This window comes from Protopterus annectens, chromosome 2.part2, assembly GCF_019279795.1.
Source record: "Protopterus annectens isolate FY-2018-M chromosome 2.part2, PAN1.0, whole genome shotgun sequence".
NCBI lineage: Eukaryota > Metazoa > Chordata > Ceratodontiformes > Protopteridae > Protopterus > Protopterus annectens.
Genome location: NC_056730.1, coordinates 1,134,938,273 through 1,134,955,606, shown reverse-complemented (window position 1 = coordinate 1,134,955,606; position 17,334 = coordinate 1,134,938,273). Strand labels below are relative to the sequence as shown.

The following is a 17,334-nucleotide window of genomic DNA, read 5'->3' as shown; positions in this document are numbered from 1 at the left end:
CAGCCTATCTGTCCCTGGAGGAGTGGTTTCAGCTCAGAAATTAGTAGTTTATTGGCCATTTTGGGCTAATTTCTATCTCTTTCATTTCTCTGTTATAAATACCATATTTGCCCGGTTTTGCATGCCTTAGCCTAGTTAGCTAGGGTAAAACTATTCCCGGCTCCACAAAGTGTCCTCTTCAATTTTTCCCTTGGAACTAGACAAACTTTCAACTTAAGCATTCAAGCCTTTCATTTCTCAGCCTGACACTTGCTCAAAACTTATAGCAAGCACTTATAAACCCTAACACTAGACCCTCCTGTACTGTACAAATGGACAAGGCTCTCTATTTGACCTTACCAGCCATCCAGTAAAACAGTTCACTGTACCTATCCAGGCATGTCCAAAGGGCAGTTTCATGTGTACTCTGAATCAGGGCATTTTGAGGCAATGTTACAACTGCCTCATGTACATAGACAACCCCCTCCTCCTACCACCAAACATTAATACATGCGAGAGATGCAGTTATACAGCCAAACTAGAGGCTAAGCTCTCTCAACCCAAGACTGGATCAGACAGTCAAGAGGAGAAGGGAAATACTTGCATCACAATACCAGTCTTACATAGACCCATTAAACCAGCACTGGCAAAAAACACACATAAATTTATTTATTTTATTGATTTATTTTTATTTTACATTTGTTGACCGGGCTAGTCTAACTGGATATATTTCCATTTTCAGTAGAGGCCCGGGGAGAAAAGCTCCAACATAGTACAAACAGTATTATGCAATTATATAACAAAAACAAGTACAATAAAAAAAAAAAAAAGAGGTATATACAGTCAAAAGAAGGCATACTCAAAGTAAAAATACAAGTAGGTCAATAATATAACAGTTGTGAGATTGTTTGATAAGTGAGATACACTATAGTTCATTGTTGGTTAACATAAACACTTGTGGTTATAAGTTTTCGGAGACCAGATATTAGCATACAGAGGGGTATATAGAGTGAGATGTAGAACCATAGGCAGTAAAAAGAAAAAAGGAAAGGTGGTTAATTAATTAATTAATTAATTAATTAATTAATTAATTAATCAGGGTTAGTGCAGGGACATAACCAGTGTGATTTTAGGTGGATTTTGAGTTTTTGCTTAAAGAGTGACAGTGATGGAAGTAGAGTTAGATTAGTAGGTAGAAGGTTCCAGTGTTTTCCAACAGTATTGGAGAAAATGCTGTCGCCTGACAAGTTATTGGACTTACTTATACTAGCAAGTAATTTACCTGAAGAGCATAGAGAAATCAGATTGTTATAAGGGGTAATGAGGTTAGCGAGAATTGGAGTATTATTAGGTTGGTAAAAGATTTTTTGAGCAATGGTGAGTTGGGAAAAAGTTAGCATGTTAGGGAGTTCAAGCCAGTCAAGCTGCTTAAGATTCAGACAGTGGTGTGTTTGAAATGCATTGCCAGTGGCAAACCTGGCAATATTGTTATAGGAGTTTGATAGTTTGAGAAGATTATTTTTTTTTAGATTAGTATAAATAGGAGAAGCATAGAGAAGAGTTGAGATTAAGTGAGAGTGGGCAATGGTAGTTCTAGCTAGAGGGGTTAGGAAGGGTTTGATTCTGTATAAGGAGCCAATTTTTCTGTTCACTGCTTGAATGGTGTTATTTATATGCATATCAAAGTCAAGGTTGTTATCAATTGTGACTCCTAATAGTTTGGTAGTGTGTTCGGGAGAGATAAGGGTACCGTTGTTAGATATAATAGAGAAATCAATAGGAGAGGACCTACTGGTGGGTGCAAAGAGTAGAAGCTTGGTTTTTTGGCGTTCAAAAGAAGGCAGTGTTTTAGGAACCAGTCTTCTACCAAGTTAAATACTTTTTGAGTTAGATAGAGTAGTTCAGATGTGGAGTAGGCAGAACATATAAGTGTGGAATCATCAGCATATTGAATGCAGGTAGCTTCAGGGACTGCTATGTGAAGGTTGTTGATGAATAAAGAAAAGAGAAGAGGTCCTAAAATGGAGCCCTGGGGGACTCCAAGGGTGACTGGTAGGAGGGATGATAGTTTATTTTCCCAGAGAACTGCCTGTTGCCTATTGTTAAGGTAAGACTTGAACCATTGTATAACTGGGGGATCTAGAGCAAGAAGTTCAAGAGTATTTATAAGTAGGGGATGATTAACCATATCAAAAGCCTTTGAATGGTCGATGAAGAGAGCAGAAGAGAGGCTGTTGTTATTACGGTTCTTATTAATGGTGTCAGTGAAAGATAGTAGAGCAGTGGTAGTGCTATGAAATGGCCTAAAGCCATGCTGGCATGTAGCCAGAATATTGTGTTTAGTTAGGTGGTTGAGTAACTGATGGTGAATGCATTTTTCCATGACTTTAGCTAAGGGTGATAGGAGAGCTATTTGTCTGTAATTAGAGTAGTCGTTGGATTTACCACCTTTATGTAGGGGGATGATGTGGGAGATTTTCCAGATGTCTGGAATGATGCCTTCATTAATGGTTCTATTGAGTAGGATGGATATGGGAAAGGCAATAACTTTCGCTGCTATTTGCAAATACTCAGAAGGTAACTGGTCAGCTGAAGGAGTACAAGGCTTAAGCTTTAGTAGGATTTTGTAGATGAAAGTTGTTGAAATAGGATGAAATCTAAAAGTTGGTAGAGATCCAGCTGTAGAAGAAGGGAGCCTCATGTTATCAGTGGAAAGCTGACTAGCTAGGGACTGTATGGTCTCTGTGAAATAGGTATTGACATTTTTGGCTATTTGAAGTGGAGTGTTATGATCAGCATCATGAGGGGATGGTGTGCTAGACTGACCAGGTCTGAGGAGTCTATTGATGTTAGTCCAAAATTTCTGAGGCTTCTTGTGGTGTGTTTGTTGTAGCTTACTATAGTAGTTCTTTTTGTCAGAGAGTATAGCCTTTTTAGTTATGTTTCTCAGCTATCTAAAGGTTTGTCTTTCAGGGGAGGTTCTGTTAGTTCTCCAGTTGTCCCAAGCTTTATTTCTAAGTAGTATTTTTTGTCTAGTCTCTTTTGTTAGCCAGGGGGCTGGATTTGATTTTATTCTAATAGATCGTTTGGGTGCATGCTCATCTAGGATTGCAAGAAATTTAGAGTTAAAATATTTGACAGCTTCATCTAGTGGGAGTATTCTTACAGGTTTCCAGTCACAAGCTTTGAGTTCATTTTGGAAGAGTACAGGGTTAAAGTGTTTCTTTGTTCGTGTTATCCTATAGGCTGGAGTGATAGAGATATCATTCTTTTGTCTTATTATATAAGTTAGCATATGATCACTTAGATCATCTGGTAAGGTACCTACATTATAAGTATGTGGGTCTTTATTTATAAGTATCCAGTCTAAGGTGCTCTCTTTTTTGGTTGGTTTGTTGATTCTGGTCATTAAGTTGATAGTTTGAATAAAACCATGGAGATTAATATGTGTGGAAGGGTTAGTGTTAAAGTCACCTAGTACTATTGTTTCTTGAGGGTAAGTTGAGGACACCCAGCTAAGAATATCTTCTATTATAGTGTTGTTATTACCAGGGGGTAGGTAGATACAGATCACATAGAGGGATTTGTTTGGGTTGATTTGCAGTTTGGAGATTAGGACTTCAGCCTTATTGTGCAAGGGTGGGTATTCAGTTATAGAGGAGATCTGTAGTCCATTTTTGTAGAGGAGTGCGACTCCCCCATACTCGGAGGCTCTAAATAAAAATCTGAGAAACCAACAGAGACCTCCAAAGCAAACATCCAAGCAACCTCCACCCCACAACACAAACCATGAAACACATATTTCACAAAACCAGTGCGCCATGCAATCACAGCCCTTAAGGGAAAATAACATACCCAACATACTAGTAATAGGTGACTCTATAGTCAGGCACACTGATGTCCCACTCACTAGGCTGAATAAGGAGAAGGTTACTGTTAGCTGCCTGTCGGGTGCCAGGATCCGCCGCATAACACAAGCACTCAGGTCACTCCAGAACAAGTACAAATATGACTCTGTCATTGTCCATGTTGGTGTGAATGACCTGAGCCGTACCTCCCTGGACTACATGAAAAGAGACATGGAAGAGCTCTCTGATCATGTAGCCCAGGCCGGTATGACCCTGACCATGAGCAGCATCCTGCCCTCACCAAGAATGATACCACGGTATAAAGAAAAATTTCTTGATTTCAAGAATTGGCTAAGTTTCTGGTGCCATTCAAAGGGGATCCAGTGTCTGTCTGCCTCGGATGACATGCTCGACAAGCCACGCTGCTTCACTAGAGATGGCTTGCACCTGTCACCCTTAGGCTTTCGAATACTTGCCAAGGCTATTACCACCCCATAGTGCCTTTTTTAGGTAAGGCTCAAAAGACAAACCCACCGCCGTAAATAGCACAAGTAACAAAAAACTGAGGGTTATGCTACTCAATGCCAGAAGTCTAAACCTCAAAATGCATGCACTCGAGTCACTCCTCAGTATGGAGAAAATCGATATATGTGCAGTAACAGAAACCTGGTTTAAGGCTCCAGAGAGCACACCAGCACTACCAGGTTACAACCCATACCATACATTTCGGCCACAGAACCCAAATCGAAATACAAAAGGCAGGGGCATATCCATATTCATCAAGGATATCCACACCTCCAGGTTAGTGGCACAGCACGATGTGTCAGAGATCATCCATGTGCAACTAACAATGGGCAAAACTGCAATTCAAATTGTAGCTTGCTATAGATCACCCACCATGTCACAGGACCCACATTTCACATTTCTGGAAACACTGGGAAACATAAAGGTCCTACCAAATACCCTAATATTGGGTGATTTCAATTGCCCAAACATTAACTGGGAGAACTACTCAAGTACTAACTCCCCTGCCCAACTTTTCCTAGAATTTATAAACTCAAACACCCTGGTTCAACTGGTCAACACTCCCTCCAGAGGTGACAACATATTGGACCTGGTCATCACCAACATGGGTGACCGGTGTTCCACAAGAGAGTTCAACCCCTCGCTGGTTAGATCTGACCATAAACAAATCAATTTGGATATCCATATTCCACCCCCTCCCCCGGACAAGAAAGCCACCATGAAAAACTTTTCAAAAGCAAACTTCATGTTACTTAAGACCGAGGTGGAAAGTTTCAAAGCCCCCGTGCTGAAGGATAACACTGTCCAAGCTGCAAAATCCTTTACTAATGCATTCTACGGGCAGCTACAAGAATGCATGGATTGTGCCATCCCAAGCAAAACCAAGACTTACTCCTCCAAGAAAAGGAAATCAGTCTGGTGGACTCCTGCCATAAACAAGCTATAAAATAGAAGGAGGAAACTAGTACAGAAAAGAGTAAAATCCCAAGAAGGGAAGACATCCCTGATCAGTATCAGCAAGAAACTACGATCCCTCATAAAATCATCCAAGGCGAGCTTTGAAAGAAAAATTGGCAAGGACTCCAAAGATAACCACAAGGCATTCTTTAGCTATGTCAAGAATCTAAGTGGCAATGCTCAGATCTGCTCAGAGTTAGTGCAGAATGGCACAAAATACACTGAACCAACTGATATCGCCAACGTCCTGGCAGACAGGTTCAGCGCAAACTTCATCCCCATCTCACCCCCAAAAGGACCCATAACCATACCAGAAGAATGTAGAGTCCCTGAAATCACAGACACTCAGGTTAAAACAGCCCACTCCAAAGCCAAAAACTCAGCATCAATGGGACTGGACAGTGTCCCAGGCTGCATCCTACACAAGCTCAAAGATGAACTAACCCCTCTCCTAAACACACTGTTCAATCAAAGCCTCTCCACAGGCTACATACCAATAGAGTGGCGCACAGCAACGGTTATCCCGCTCCACAAAGGTGGAGCCACAACAGACCCTGGGAACTATCGCCCTATAAGCCTTACTAGCTTGGTCTGCAAGGCTATGGAGCGCATCATCATGGAACTCATTAACAGAGACATTGGGAACCTCCAAACACTGGACCCTACCCAGTTTGGCTTTGTTAAGGGCAGATCATGCCTCCTAAACCTGGTGGACTTCTTTGAGACAGTTACCAAAGCTATAGACGAGGGAAAGGTGGTACACACAGCCTACCTAGACCTCGCTAAGGCTTTTGATACCATTCCCCATTCTGGTATTATAGACAAGCTCATCAGCCTGAACATAAACCCCTATGTCACAAGATGGATTGCCAACTGGCTCACGGACAGAACCCACATGATGACAGTTGTGGGAGCTAGGTCCATCTCTAAACCGGTTACAAGTGGTGTTCCCCAGGGCTCGGTCCTGGGACCCCTCCTGTTCAGCATATACTTCTCAGAGGTACAGGCAAGCACAGGAGGACTATGGCTGACCAAGTTCACAGATGACTGTAAACTAGGGGCTATAATTGACTCTCTGGCTGACACAGACATCCTCCAAAAGGGTCTCACTGAGACGGATAACTGGTGTCAAAATCATGGCCTCAAGCTAAATGCCAAAAATTGCATAGTCATCCCCTTTGGAAAAAACAAAGTACCCACAAACTACCACATAGGTGGCAGTCCCCTAAATACAGAAGAAGTAATAAGGGATCTGGGGACCCAAGTAGATAGTAATCTCCCCTTTGATAATCACATTGCCGAAGTGGTTAGAAAATCCTTCTATGTGGCCCACCTAATCACAAAAGTGCTTGCATCCAGATCAAAAGAGGTCATTGTGCTCCTCTACTCATCACTCATCAGACCCATCTTGGAGTACAATGCCCCATTTAGGATGTACCTTACAAGACACCTGCAACAACTGGAAAGACCACAGAAGTACCTCACCAAGAGGATCAATGGCCTCAAACAGATGCCCTATGCAGCTCGACTGAAGAAACTCCAGTTGTACTTGGTTGCATACTGCCTACTCAGAGGTGAACTCTGCCTGACATACAAGGCCATGTCCAACCCAGAATTAATGGACATGGTCCACCTAAAGAAAACCTTATCCCCTCGACCCACATGTTCTAGGGATTTAAACCTTACCACAACAATAAATAGGATGTGCTGGAGGGATAGATTCCTGTCCCAGAGACTTCCCATGCTTTGAAACAAGATCCCAATCTACATTAGGCAGAGCTGCTCGCTAACACTCTTCAAAAGAAACCTTGACAAGTGGATGGGAAACAGAAAGTTTACCTCGGGGATCACTTCAGTGGCTCTGCTGGACAGAGGCACAGGAAACTAATCTAAGGGGATGGTGAAAGCCAACACATTCTGGCTAGGCTTATAAATGCCTTCAGGCAGATAGCCTAGTACCCACTTATGAACCTATGAACAGTCAGTGTTGAATGCCGGAATTTTTGATTTTTGGGTAAAGGGGATTAGCCTTATGTCTTGTGATCCTACTCCCTAGGTATGAAATGGCAACTCAATTTGGTGTACTATTTTTTTTTAAGTGTTAGAGTGGGAAACTAGCCTATTGCCTAAATGTGGTTCTGTTTTTGTGAAATATTTAGTTCTGAAGTCAAGTGAAGAGAAATAAAGAGCAATTAGGGGGGAAAACAAGGCAACATATTTTACACAAATTGATTCTGTGGTTTCAGTTTTTGGATTAAAAAGAGGTGCTTGGTGGAATGGATTAGAATTTTTAAAGAAGGGATTGGGGGCAGCCATCACTTGGGGGAGTAGGGTGCCTAGAATTGTAGAAGTAGACTAAATATTGCATTGAGATTTTCTTTCAGGATAGCAGAGGATCAAAAAGAAAAGTACATAATTTGAGTGTTATCCTTATTAAAAAGTATTTGAATGGAAATAGAGTAGAACACGGCAGAGACGATAAGTCCAATGGAGTTACTGTTATCTTAATAGAATTTTTTGATTTTGGTATATCAGTATAAACAATGGAGTAATTATTCTTAATATAACATTTTATTTTGTTTTACTTCTGTAATGGAAAAAGTTTTCATATGAAACAAAGATATGTTTTTCTTCCACCAAACTAGAGTTCTTTATACAAAGGCATTGTTCCAAACTGAGAATTTACCTTCATGGGATGAGATTCCTAAGTATATACAGTACTTTCTTAAAATATTACTCATTCACAAAATGTGTACCTCACAAACTGTTGTGAAGATGAGACACTAAAATGCAAATACACTGTAAATGGACTAATTTCTGCACAAAACTTCCAAACTGTATTAGTGATAAGCAGTCATTCACTTAATGTTCAAATATGTTATCATAAAGTACTCACAAATGTGCAAAACTATTTTTGAGTGTTTTGTGGTTGACTAACTTCTACGCTGAGTGGAATAAAAATTCACATGTCAAGAAGCTTTCCATAAGGGATTCCACAGAAATAATCACATTTTAATCTGAAGAATATTTAATGTTGTAAAAGTGCAACATTATGTGTATACCACAGGATTTCATAAGTTATACCAACTACATAATCAAACAAATATAACAGGCATTTCCTGACCTCACTAGGAATATATGTTTAATTCTCAACCAGTAATGTACTACTGTTGTTTTGAAATGGGAGTAGCTGTTTCAGTAAAAACTGGATCCTTAATTACTGTACTCTCACATATTTTCATTTTAAAAAGTAGTCTCTAGTGTTAGATTTTAGGTTAACTTTTTAATTATTATAATTTGTATCTAAAACAATACATATATAACTTGAACAATGCAATTCAGGTGCACAGAGTGTATACCATATTTCTCTGCATCTTTAAAACAGCTACAAACAGCTACAAAGGTATCCCATTAAAAGTATCCAAGAAAGTGAAATATTTATTGCATATCTAAAATAAAGAAATGAAATACTTAATACAAGTGGAATATAGTTCAAGTCTGTATTCAGGTCTTCCATAACAAGGCATACTTTCAATTATTTACATAATAGAAGGCCACAGATGTATCCAGAACAGGACTGTGGGAGGATCACAGTCAAGCATACCATGCTAACTACATCCTGCCTGATCTCATATTCATCTTAACATTTGTCAACTACAGGATGAGCAGAGATGGCTACCTATGTAATACATCAAGCACACTAGATTTCCAACTAAATCTTTCCAGTCTGAAGGCACAGTGATAATGAAGTTTAAAAGAATTAGGAAAGAATTTGATAGTGTAGACAGTGAAGTAGCATTATGTTTGCTGTCTGACTTTGTTGCATTTCTGTTCCTGGGTCTATGTTCAGCTACTAAAAAATAAAAAACCCAAATGGTGAAATATCGAATAGAAGACAAGAGCAACTGACAATTACCGAACAATGACATCATTAAAAATAAATTCATTGAATGGCCATAGTTGGCCAACAACTAGGAAGTAACATGATGTATAAGGTAAGGGAAGGGGAACCTTTTAAATTTGCCCTATTAAGAACTGTAGTGCAGTCTCAGAGTTGGTATATATGGTTAGGGGGGATGCAGCCCCTCACCTTGGTTGGTTGTGTTTGTGAAGTTGGCTGACTATAATGATTTAATGACTCTTTTCAATGATATTCTTCGGTAATTGTCAGTTTCGGTGTCTTCCGTTCGATATTTCGCCATTCGGGTTTTTTATTTTTTGGTAGCTGAGCATAGACCCCTATCCCTGTGTAGGATGGATATAAGATGTAGTGGGAACCAAAAAATGCAACATAATGTTTAGCCTTGTATCTCATGCTGTGCTATGTAACGACATATGAAGATGTGAGACAGAAAATGTTCAACTTTTAAAAGATGAGCTGAACAAATAAAATGAATCAAGGATATGCAATGTTAAATCAAAAAGATTTTGGACAGTCAGTTTCAAATTGTTTAAATGTTCAGTATTGTTAATTCATTCTCATTTGATTTCACCATATAGTCTGTTATCTTCTACAGTGTAACCAATGTGATATTCGTGAAGTGAACATTCCACAAACGGATATGAGCTCATGCATCAAGTTTATTCTGGTACCCTTGTATTCAGTTCTCTAAATTTATTTATGTGACATTTGTTTACCGGGGTGGTCTGACTGAGTCTACAAAGTCCATTTTCAGTAGAGGCCCGGGGAGAAATGCTCCACATACACTACAATAAAAATACAGCAAAATTCAATACAGTACAAATCACATTAGAAGTACTATACAGAATAAGTTGAAAGAACAAACTACGTTACAAGATGTTACACTATATATTACACATGTAGACAATCATATAGAGTTAAAAACATTATAGACAATAATAATCACTCTCACTATACATGATGTAGTGTCCAAAAAAAGTAGTATGTAGGAAGAGCAATGTTTGACACTGACTGCTATAGTGTGTGTGTGTGTGTCTTTCGGCTTTTCCTGGTTAGGGGTCGCCACAGCGGAACTCCGGTCCGCTAATGATTGGCAGTAGAGTTTTACATGCTGGCTTGCCGGGCCTAACGCACAACCTTCAACGGCGAAGCCCATTCACGCATGTCGTCACACAGTAGACGCTCTAACTGAGAATCGAACGGGCAATGTCTAACTGTGAGGCGACAACGCTACCACAGCACCACCACCGCAGTCCACACTGACTGCTATAGTACATGACAAAAATAAATAAATAGAATGTTAGTTTCAGTTGGGAAAATAATAGCCAGAAAGTTAGTGATGCAGGTAGATAGTGAGAGGGTTAAGAAGAATAGAAGCAATACAGCCTGAGCAGTAGCTTAAGGATATGGTATAGAAACAGAGAAGGAGTTAGAAGAGCCTTAGGATCTTGCAGTCTGGGAGGGATTGAAATGTGACAGAAGAGGATGATGAGGCTAGTGTGGAAGAAGAGGAAGTGCTGAGCATCAGGTAGGCTTTATGCAGGAGCACAGCCATGTATTTTTGAGATGATTTTTTAAAGAGGTTTTGAAATGGGTTAGACCAGGCATAGACCTCAAAGCTAGAGGTAGTGAATTCCAAAGTATGGAGACAGAGTATGAATACAGAGTGTGACCTGGTTTTCTTGTGGGTTTTGAGATGGCTAAGAGATTTTTGTCTTCTGATCATAGAGATCGATTTAGTGTGTAAGGTGTGACTAGACTGACTAGTGCAGGGCAGGCAGTTGACTTGAAAATAAGGTTGTGCAAGGTGGATAGCTGAATAAAGGCAAGTTGGTTGGGTAGTTCAAGCCAGTTTAATTCTAGGAGTGGTTTACAGTGGTGTGTGTGATATTTAGAGTTTGTGACAAACTTTGCAACTTTGTTGTAGCACTGTTCCAACTTGCTTAGGGTAGAATTTTGTAAGTTAGTTAAGATAGGAGCAACATAAAGAAGGGAGGGAAGTAAAAATGTTTTTGCAAGGGTAGTTTTGGTTGCTGCAGTAAAGAAATGTTTGTTTCTATATAAGAGTTCCAGTTTTTGATGAGTTTTCTTTATATTTTGCTGTATATGGGGGTTGAATGAAAGCTGATTGTCAATGATAACTCCTAGAGGTTTGGTTTCCTGCACTATTTCTATGACAGTGTTGTCAGATGCAAGGATGTTGAAATGATCAGTGACAAGGGAGGTGTTTTGGGGATGAAAGTGTACTAGTTTTGTCTTCTTTTGTCGTTCTTCTAAATGCATCTTGAATTATCTTTGATGAATACAAGAAGCTGAATATTCAAATGCAGAGGATTCTATGCTCTAAATGCATTTTGATATGAAGTGCCGGTAATCGGCTGAGTGCTCTTAAACCCCAAACCATTTTCACTAGTGGGTTCATGCAGTCCAGTAAACCATTGAGAAGACGAGCCCAGTTTCCTAGTTGACCCAAACCTCAGTCTTGTTAAGTGACTTGCTCAAGGTCACACATTAGACAGATGAAGGCTGAGGAGATCAAATTCTGGATCACAGGAAGTAGCTCATTTGCAATTCAGTCTTAATCCTCTATGCTAACTATCAGACAGTCATACCACATGGTTAAGATAAATCTTATTCATATGACATCTTGTGAATGAAACACGTGACATATGTTTTTGCTTCGTGTTTATATTACGCACCTTTTATGGAAATATAAGCAGGAAATTTTATGCACGTGGAATATTTTATATATATGAACAATAAAAACAAAGTTTCCTTACGGTGCCCATAGTCTGCTTAAGTAATAACCATTTTTTTTTAAATCTGTCATTTGTCCTGATGCTTGCCAGTCATTACCCTCCTCCCAAACAGTCTGTTCATTCCCCTAAAAACTGGGTGTAAAGGTTGATTATAAGGGCCATAAGCAAGGCAGCTATCAAGGTGGTTTGAGTGTTTTTATGTTCTTATTCCTACCCTACATGCTCTCTCCCTTAACATTTTGTTGTGCAATGTGCAACAGGTACAACTTTACCAGGGCTGATGGCAATGGGATTGCTCCACCCACCCACACACCCACCCACCCACAGGAAACACTACACTTTTTATCATAATCCCCACTAGGAAAGTCAGGCAGACATGTACCAAGAGTGTGTGCCCCTTGCCTCTCAGATGGGTGCACACATCCTCTCCAACTGGGCTCAGACATGTTACCCAGAGTGCATACCCCTTGCCTTCAGATGGGTGCACCCATTCTACACACCAGGGCTGTAGCTCTCTGCATCACAGGCATAGGCCAATAATCAGTGTTGGGAGGTGGGCTGTGCAGTTTTTACCCATGAGTCCTACAGTTAGAAGATGATGGAAAACAAGTGTGCAAACACCACACAACCAACACTCTCAGCAGTGATTATTGATTGAGTATAGTATGATATGAGAAATACTTTGCCAGCCTAGTAATCTGACCGGTCAATGAATGTTATGTCTTTGAGTAACTCTTAGCATCATGTGTATGTTCATAGGTTCATAGGTACTTACTAAGCTATCTCTGGGGATCTTAAGAAGCGTAGCCGTACATTCTTATGGTAGTTTTTTGCCCTTTAATGTTGCATTTTAAAAACCCAGAGATGGGCCGAGCAAAGATATGTTGGGACATTTTCATGTTTCTCTTATCCATGAGGGGCAGGACTGCTAAACCAGGGGCAAATTTATATTACCCATCCATTCATTCACATCACCTTTGAATAAAGTAATTGAGGTACTTTGTTTTATGTGGACTAGATGATGATGGTTTCATAGAAGTGGGTCTCACTGTGATACAAACCTGTTTTGAAAAAGAGATATAGATTTAAGTCCCTTGAGCTGGTGTTTATTATACCATTGGATTTGTGAACGTGTAATATGTCTGACAAAATAGGGTCCTTTTAAGCGCTATACATGATGCAGAAGGTGCCTCTAGCCTGTATAATACTGCTAAGTGGAGCAATACTTTGAGATATTTTAAACAGTTTTTACAATTTAGACCCTTTTTTATAGTGTGAAAGCATTGTGGTCATTCCAGTTGTGACAATAGTTTGAGCAGGTACTTATAAAAAGAGGCATTGTACTCAGTGATTGGCCTAGTCAGTGCCAAGTACAATGGGTAGATCACATCACTGGATCTGAATGTAATACCTTTAGATATAAGCTGGACAATAAAAAAGGACTTTTTACAACAGTAGATGTATGGTGATCAAATGATAGATCATTAGCAACATAAGTTCTCAGATCCCTGAAGTTCAAGTTAATTTGTTTGATTGGCTATATGTTCTGGGTCAGAGTATGTAAAATCATTTATAATTAGCTAGGGTTGAATGCTGGACATTGTTTGTGGTATTTTTTACATAACTAAAGAAGGCTTTGTGGTTATCCTTCATCTAGGTGGCTATTTTTACCTCATATCTGTCTTTCTTTGATTTGTCCAGCATCTAGAGCTCCTACTATGCAAGAACTGCAAATGAAAGAACATTTTTGGCGCATTGAGAGTTAAATTTATTTTTGCAGGCAATACGTTTTTTTTTCTCACAAAGTATTACAGTGCCTCAATGCAGTCAACATTAAGAAAGATGTGGCTCTGTGAGATAGAGGTTTTTATCCTGACTACTCCCCAGTTGACCTAGTTCTGGCCAGAGATCCAGGTGTTGGACTGAGTTTGGATGAAAATGAGCAGCTGATACCTGCTCACCCACCTGAGGGGGGCCTGGAAGTACAGCTCCATGCACAAAAACTCAGCATGACAGCCCTCTGCACTTCAGCTGTGCCTGGCTTGGCATATGGGACACTGTACCACACTTTCTTGTCAATGGGGACATGTTAGAAGGATAAAGAAAATTGCCTTACCTTCGCACTGTAATGGCTATGATCCTAAGATCCTATCTTCCTCTTCTAACATTCTCAGATGATAGTGAAATGAAGGAATATCTAGACCTATGTAAGGCTTGATGGTCATGCTGTCTAAAGTAAAAAATAAAAAAACGAATATCAAAGAGTACAATGACTTAACGTGGCTTAATGTGGCATACCCAGAAGAACTGCTTATGCATCTTTTTGATGTCATTTCCATTCCACGTGGCTGGCTTGACATGCATGTGTTTTATAAACACCATATACATAGCTATTAAGTTAGTTTTGACAAGACAGTTATGTATGCACAGGGAATGAAGACAGATGAAAACTCCAGAGCTGTATGGAGTGCCCTTCTGCTAATACATATTGCAGAAATTAATTGGTGTAATATGCGTGATGGACAGACAGCCAGACTCAGTGGACTTGATTGCTTCTTTGCTAATAGTGTGTCTCCCCTAAGGCCAGCAGTCTGTGGCTTTGTAGTAGTGGTCTCTCTGTTAAACACCCACCCCCCACTTCAAGCTGTTACTGAGCACAAGTCATGAGCTGTTTACTGTATCCTTTAAACACAGGAATTCCTGCTGTATAAGCTGGTTATGGTAGAATGATCTCATGCCATAAATGGCTATGACTATCATAATAAGATGCCAGCTGTACTGATTATTGGGATTTGTATGTTTGTTTGGGCTACTTCACAGGGTCACGAGAAAAGGCATGTTGGTCCCAACGGTTGATCCCTGTGGTAAAAAGGTGGGATGATGTAGTAAATTGTTAGATTTTTAATAGCAAAGAATGAAACATCTGCTGTAGGAAGTTGTAGAAAAACTACTAATACCTTGAATGTGAAATTGTACATTTTTTTGTTTTCTAACAAGAACATTTTTAGGACACACGCACACACACTCACACAAGCACGTACTGCCTCTTTGGTGAATGCAGTTACTAATAACTTAATCTTATATATAAAAGACACTTCAGAAGTTTAGGATTGTACTGTTTTAATACCTAAGTTTGTCTCATTTAAGTTTGAGTTCTAGCCAAGCCTGCTATAAATGGTGCCAGAAATGTATACCTAAATATGAGGCAACATCAGAATAATCCTGCAAATTGTCACATATGATTTCAACAAACCGAATTTCATGATTAAATGAAACTTCTGCTGTTAGTAGAAAATAAATGTTGTTACTGACTGGAAAGGATCAAGGCCCACAGAGTTTAAAATACCAGACTGCTAGAGATATTTGTTTAATAGATTCTGTATTCATTATATAAATATACCAGGTGAAATATTGTGAAACAGTTTTCAGTGACTTAGAATGTTGGTTTTACATAAGATGCAAAATTAGAACTACCTTTCCCTTCAAGTTTAACTCATTCATCCTAAATCTGACCACTACAGTGCTTTTAGTTTCAGAAGCCTTGTAATGAAATAGCTCATTTAAGTAACATACCTATTTGTTGTATAACAAGGACTGTTTCTGCTTTATTCTGTTTAGGAGTTATTCGCCATGTTGGTGATTCTCTAAAGGACCATGCATCTAAGTCTAGAGGAAGAATTTGTACAATCGGCATTGCTCCTTGGGGAATTGTGGAAAACCAGGAGGATCTGATTGGAAAGGATGTAAGTTTCAAATATATCCCTGTCCTTTTATTTTCTGCTCCAAATAACCAATTAAAACACATGCTGAGTGTTTCCTGCTTGTGTCATATACTGGTAATATGGACTCATAGTGTTCGACCTGTCTGTGGGAGTCTTTTGCAAGCATGACAGCAGGAGATGCAATACTGATGGATAACACAAAAATAAATTATATAACAAGCTCTGCTGAGGAGGATAATATACTTCCCTGACTGTTTTTCTCAAACTAGTCACCGGCGTTCAGAACCCTTATTGACCTTTCTCTCTCTCCTTTGATATCAATAGCTTTGCTGGTTTCAGAAAGCCATTGGCTAATCCTGGAAATATTCCTACCCCATTCTGTACACAGCTGTTTTTTAACAGAAGCAAAGTAATGCTATAGTTATAGTTATTTACTGTTTTAAAACAATTAAAACAACAATGTCATTATTTAAAGTGGAATTGATAAAAGTGCTAAATGTTTTGGTTCAAGAACTTGTTCTGTAGAAAACACATGTAGTTTATGTGCTACATAGGCTTGATATAAATGCATTTTAACTGGAATTTCACAAATAAGCACATATATTTCTGTTAAACTGGTGTTTCACAGACCACCCAACCAGCAGAAGTTTAAATCAGTAATCTTTTATTCTGAAAATGTAACTGTATCACTACACAGAATTCTCAACTCTCTTATTACATTTTCATGTTCTGGAGTTATGTTTTCATTTGTAATGTTGTGCTTGGTAGGTATTTTCATGTTCCAGAGTTATGTTTTAATTTTTTATGTTGTGCTGGACATGAGGTCAGCTTTGAACAAAATGTTCATCTTGCCACTTCTCCTAAACTTAAATGTACTATAATTCAAATAACAAATCTTACAGCAACTTGTAGGTGAATCCAGATGTAATCCACAAGCCAATATGTCCAAGGAAAGTAACATCTGGAGCCACAGTACAAAACTTTATTTTAAAAATAAAACAAGCTTTCATAAAACTCCTTGCACTTATTCAAGTTATTTCAAAGATATGAAACACATCTTAAATACTATAGCCATTAAGTACATCACCGCCATCCATCATCTCCTTAAAGGATGCTGTTTTAACAAAAGGATAACACTTATGCTATCAATTAATCCTGTTAAGTTAATGCTACTGAGCAACGTATTCCATTTATACTCCATACGTACAATACGATTCATTATGTCACTACCTCTACATGATTTAAAACTTACTTCAAATTAGATCTTGATTCTGGGAACCTGTAATTATAGAGTCACTATCAGTACCTCAGGATTTTTGACTTGTACCTGAAAAAGGTAGCGAGTTTATCCTGTGAAATCACTCCACACTGTAGTTCCCATGAGTATGAGGCCAACAACAAGAAAAACAGTCAGTTTCATGGCATTTAAACAGGTCTCCATTATAAACTGTTAACAGAATGCATGTTGATTGAACTTTTTACATAGAGAGTGTGCCTGTGGGCCACAGTGCAGAACTACTTTGGTAAATGCAACAGGCAGATGAAGTATAGGTCAACACATGTCACATTCTGTCCAGTTAGGTCACTTTTCACTTCATTTTAAGTTAAAGGTAATAAATTCT

At 39.1% G+C, this 17,334-nt stretch overlaps 1 protein-coding gene across 7 annotated transcripts in view; it reads left to right on the top strand.

Annotated features, from left to right (window-relative positions):
- Positions 1-17,334, top strand: part of TRPM3 (transient receptor potential cation channel subfamily M member 3) — a 2,946,644-nt gene that overhangs the window by 1,257,703 nt on the left and 1,671,607 nt on the right. For all 7 annotated transcript variants that reach the window (XM_044064372.1, XM_044064373.1, XM_044064374.1 and 4 more), the window contains one exon: positions 15,609-15,733. In XM_044064372.1, the coding sequence (XP_043920307.1) occupies positions 15,609-15,733 (125 nt within the window). The remainder of the gene's footprint in view (positions 1-15,608; positions 15,734-17,334) is intronic.